The following is a 4883-nucleotide window of genomic DNA, read 5'->3' on the forward strand; positions in this document are numbered from 1 at the left end:
AAGAGCCAAATGGACTTTCTGGTTTTTCTTTGAAGACCTTTCGCTTCTTATCCAAGAAGCTTCTTCAGCTATGATTGAATGGTGGGGAAATAGAAGGATTTTTACTCCTTGCAGATAGCTGGTCATTCATAAATGCAGGGTACAACAGGAGAACAAACCCATCAGGACAAGATTCAGCAGTCCATCTACATTTAAAAGACAAAGGCCACTCTTTTGAAGATAGAAAAGTCCATATTTTGGGCAGAGGATCACTCGTTTGAAACCACCCATCAAAGAAGTCATCCATGTCAAAATTTGAACAGACTTCTCTCAACAGAGGAGGAGGGATACGGCATCATCTATCTCCAGTCTACCACACAATCCCTCCACCAGATCCAAGAAGGCTCCTCACCTGTTTGCACTACTCAGGTGACCCTGATGACACAGATAAACCTCCAGATGGACTCAATGACTATCTAAAAAGAATGCAGATGATCAGCTCTCTGCAAGGAATATAAATCCTTCTATTCTGCACTATCCAGTCAGAGCTGAAGCTTTTTGGATGAGAAATGAAATGTATTCAAAGAAAAGCAAGAAAGCCCAGTTGCCTCTTGAAAAAGCACTTTGGGACATTGCCATTTAATCTTGCATTGCTGAAAATGGGCACATAAAAGCACATAATTGGCTCAGGAAAGATTGGACCAGAGGAGGTTGATTGGAGGGCAAAACCAGCAATGACATGATTGTGAAACTCCTTAACAGGAGTCGATAATGTATGAACCATTTGCCAAATTCCCAGCTGGCAATCTAATGACAGCAGGAGTGCTTTGATATCCGAAACTCTGAAACCAGTTGTAGCCATCATTTGTTCATCCCTGTCATAACTTTAAGTTTTCATTGAATGAATGGTCATAGGTTGAGGAGTAACTGTAAAGATTGAATAAATATTAAGTGCCTATGATTGAAATTCTTCCTTGTTCCTATTGGCCTGAAATACAAGATAAGTATAGAAATAAACAGATTAACTGGTGGCTAATTAATAAAAGTCTAATCATTGTATCTGTCTCAATGAAGGCTTTCTTAAATATAACTGATTTTAAAAAATTAATCGGTGAACTCATTTTATGAGATGACAAGAATTATTTAATGCAGCATGTGTGGTATGAAAAGATGCTAATTGCTGATTTCAATAAGTAGGATTTTTACTAATGCTACTTTATTCTGATTGGCAGAGATGATCATATTGCGGCTTTATTAACAATGAGAGGAGATGCCAGTAGAGAGATGAAGCAGACGATCATTGAAACTTTGGACAAAGGCCCAAGCCAGCCAAATCCAAACTATGTGCCACTTTTTAAAGAAATTATAGTTCCAACACTAACTGTTCCAAAGCTTCTTAAGTAATAACAATAATTCTGTAACACTTTTCATGTCAAAATTTGCAATGTTTTAGCTTACAATGCATATAAAGAAAATATGAATTTCTTGCAAAGCTTTTTTTCTCCTATGTTAACACTTGTAACAAGATATAAGAATATCTAATTCAATCACTGAAAAAATATATAATATAATGTCCAATAATGTTTTAGAATTGCATTTTTATCATTATTAGCGAATCCCTCCTCACTTGCATTTTTGTGTGTATTTCAGGAAAAATAAGGAGTCGACTTACGTCTGATTTGGATAAAAAATTGAAAGCAGAAATATTTGTGGGTACATAAATTATCATTAGGATTGAAAAAAGATTTTGTTAGGTGTTTGCTTAATAAATGAATAGCACTGGTGTTGCATTTTTGAATTGTGCGCAGATTATTTGGGTGTCCTTTTGTGAAACATTTAAATACTTATTACAAAAATTTCTGTAAAGAAAGGAGAAATGAACAGAAGAGTGCAAAACTGTAATACAGATAATCCTTGTTTAGCAATCACAATTTGGTCCAGAAATTCAATGATTAGGCATAACAGTTGCTAAGTGAAAATTACATGACCATGACTGTACTTACTATTTTACTTCAATTTTCCTTTGCTTGCTACTTCCTTCAGTTGAACAGAGGTACTTTTTATTTCAGATCTTAGTATGAGGTAAATAAGCAAGTAAAAGTAAGGGGAGAGAGATAACTGCAAAAGGCTGTGAATACAACTTTGGTCCCCAAATTCTCTTTTTACTATTGTAAATTAAGCAAATCAAGTGAAGACTACATATAATTATAAATATTATGCTATTGTTTAGAATTAGAGGGGACAATTTAGGATATCAATCCAAAATCTTGCTCAATTTTCCCCCCCAATCAATTTCCACTCAGTTTCTGCTTCAACATACGGTATCCAGCAAAGGGAAGCATACTACCTGTTTAGATAGTTTGTAATGGACGAACTGCTCTTACTAAAATGACACTCATTGTGGGGATAGGCAGTCCCCAAATTCAAGATTAGATATAAACTATGGAAACTGGAATACTATAACTTGTGTAATAAAAATGAGTAGCAATCTGGACAATATATGTATTTTCTCTCTCTTCACCCTCATTTTTACCAAGAAATAAAATAGTTGAATTAATGTCCTAAAACTAATTTAAAATACTTCAGAGTGCCCCTAAAAACACATTCTCATGAGATCAATGCTTTATCCATAGTGATTAAACATTTTTAAAAATTAAAGGTGCAGTCTTCAGCTGTTGAAAGGTTATCGTTACACAAAAATGCATTAATAATAGCAATAGCAATAGCAGTAGACTTATATACCGCTTCATAGGCCTTTCAGGCCTCTCTAAGCGGTTTACAGAGAGTCAGCATATTGCCCCCAACAATCTGGGTCCTCATTTTACCCACCTCGGAAGGATGGAAGGCTGAGTCAACCCTGAGCCGGTGAGATTTGAACCGCTGACCTGCTGATCTAGCAGTAGCCTGCAGTGCTGCATTTAACCACTGCGCCACCTTGGCTCTTAACCCAAAATTTTCTGATTCAACAGAATATGACCCAGGGTTATGTTTATATTTTTGAAGTCTCATAAAATTTTCTTTTCAGTGAAAATAAAGAGAATTTAGCATATTAAATCATAATATGGTTTATTATTTTTGGCTTAGCAAAAGCATAGTCAATTAGTTTTTCAAGAAACAACAAAAAAACAATATACTATGGACATATACTATGTGTTAGATTTCAACGTAATGCGATTTCACATGTATACTGTTTCTCTTTAATATCTCCGTAAAAATAGGACAAGCTGAATACATTAACATATAGTAGAAATACACCAAGGGGAGGAGGAGTGGGATAGAAGAAAGAGGGGTAGAGAGGGCGGGAGAGAGGATGGGAGGGAGGGTGAGAAGGAAGGGAGGGAGTGGACTAGGAGAGAGGAGTGGTAGAGGGGGAGGGGAAGTAGGGTAGAGGGGAATGATGGAGGGAAGATAGTAAGTTGGACGGGGGCGGAAGAAAGAGGTGTATGGAGAGTGGAAGAGGTATATTGGGTTTCTGTTTGAGTTTGAGTTTTATTTTATTTATATTTCTGGGGGTATTGTTGACAAGAGGAATTGCTGTGATTATTGTTTAATGTTGTATGGCCCCGGTTAGGCACAGTATATATGTGACTGTATAAAAATGGAAAATAAAAACATTTTAACACAAAAAAATAATAAAAAATATAAAACAATTAAATTTGTTATTTGTATACATTAACTATATAATATATTCTATATTTGATTTGATTTGATTGCATTTATATGCCGCCCTATTCCCGGAGGGACTCAGGGCAGCTAACAAATCAAAGGGAGGGAATACAGACAAGGGGAAAAACGACAAACAAGCAACTACAAAAGAATTTAAAAACAATCAACAACCACACAGTTCGAGCGGGGACGGGAACTCGTCAACCCCAGGCCTGTCGGAACAGCCAGGTTTTAAGGGCTTTGCAGAAGGCCTGCAGGTTGGTGAGGGTCCAAATCTCCACGGGGAGCTCGTTCCAGAGGGCCGGAGCAGCCACAGAGAAGGCCCTCCTCCGGGTGGTAGCCAATCGGCATTGGCCGGTAGATGGGATTCGGAGGAGGCCTACTCTGTGGGATCTAATAGGTCTGTTGGAGGTAATTGGCAGCAGGCGGTCTCTCAAGTATGCAAACCAAAACAATTTCTCTTCACTCAGTGTGGCCCAGACAAGCAAAAAGGTTGCATACACCTGAGCTAGATCATACAAAAGTCATATACCAGTTTAGTGTGTTGTGTCTTCATATGTGCTTTGTAGGATTCCTTTATTCCTCGAATCAATGGTTAGATCTGCAGATATCATTGGATTCATGCAAATAGCAAATTTGCCAACTATATTTTAATCTTGAGTGTCTGCAAACACAGCCAGTGAAAATGAATTTGATTCATCAAAACTATTTGCATAGCTTATTAAGCCAAATCAAACCATACATTTAATTTATCAAAGGCAGCACTGTCTGCTTGGTCCCCCAAATTTGGGCTGTAATCCAGGTAACAGCACTTGGCAGCAAAGCAACGCAGAAAAATCCCTTTGTTGCTCTCTCTTGGTGGTCCTGGTATCTATAAACCAGCTCTAATGCCTCCGATGACTTCCATAATCCTGTGTCTCAAGCTTGGCAAAATTAACTGGTTGGCTGGGGAAATCTGGGAGTTGGAAGTCCACCCATCTTAAAGCTGTCAAGTTTGAGTCACGGCCCGAAACGACACCGTTTGACAAACATTCCATAATGTGTATAGTTAGACTTAATTAGGTAACAACCATATGTAAGGGAAATTGGCTCACACAAACATACTTAGGCCAAGCCCATGTTTTTTCCCCCGCTCACGCTTGGATGCATATAGACAACACTTTCAGGCACACAAAAAACAGTAGAAATCGGCTTTAGAATCTTCTTTTAGTCCAGCCCCTTCTCAGAATTCCGCCTGC

The 4883-nt window shown here is 37.8% G+C and overlaps 1 protein-coding gene across 2 annotated transcripts in view; it reads left to right on the forward strand.

Moving 5' to 3' along the window:
• The window catches only part of EXOC3 (exocyst complex component 3), a 30841-nt gene extending 28305 nt beyond the window's left edge, over positions 1 to 2536 (forward strand). Inside the window, exon 13 of one of the 2 annotated variants that reach the window (XM_032237004.1) lies at positions 1212 to 2536. In XM_032237004.1, coding sequence (XP_032092895.1) covers positions 1212 to 1383 — 172 coding nt within the window. In that variant the 3' untranslated portion in view covers positions 1384 to 2536. The remainder of the gene's footprint in view (positions 1 to 1211) is intronic. The other variant, XM_032237005.1, reaches the window with a different exon arrangement.
• The last annotated feature ends 2347 nt before the right edge of the window (positions 2537 to 4883 follow it).

The sequence above is a fragment of the Thamnophis elegans genome, chromosome Z (genome assembly GCF_009769535.1).
Source record: "Thamnophis elegans isolate rThaEle1 chromosome Z, rThaEle1.pri, whole genome shotgun sequence".
Taxonomy (NCBI): Eukaryota; Metazoa; Chordata; class Lepidosauria; order Squamata; family Colubridae; genus Thamnophis; species Thamnophis elegans.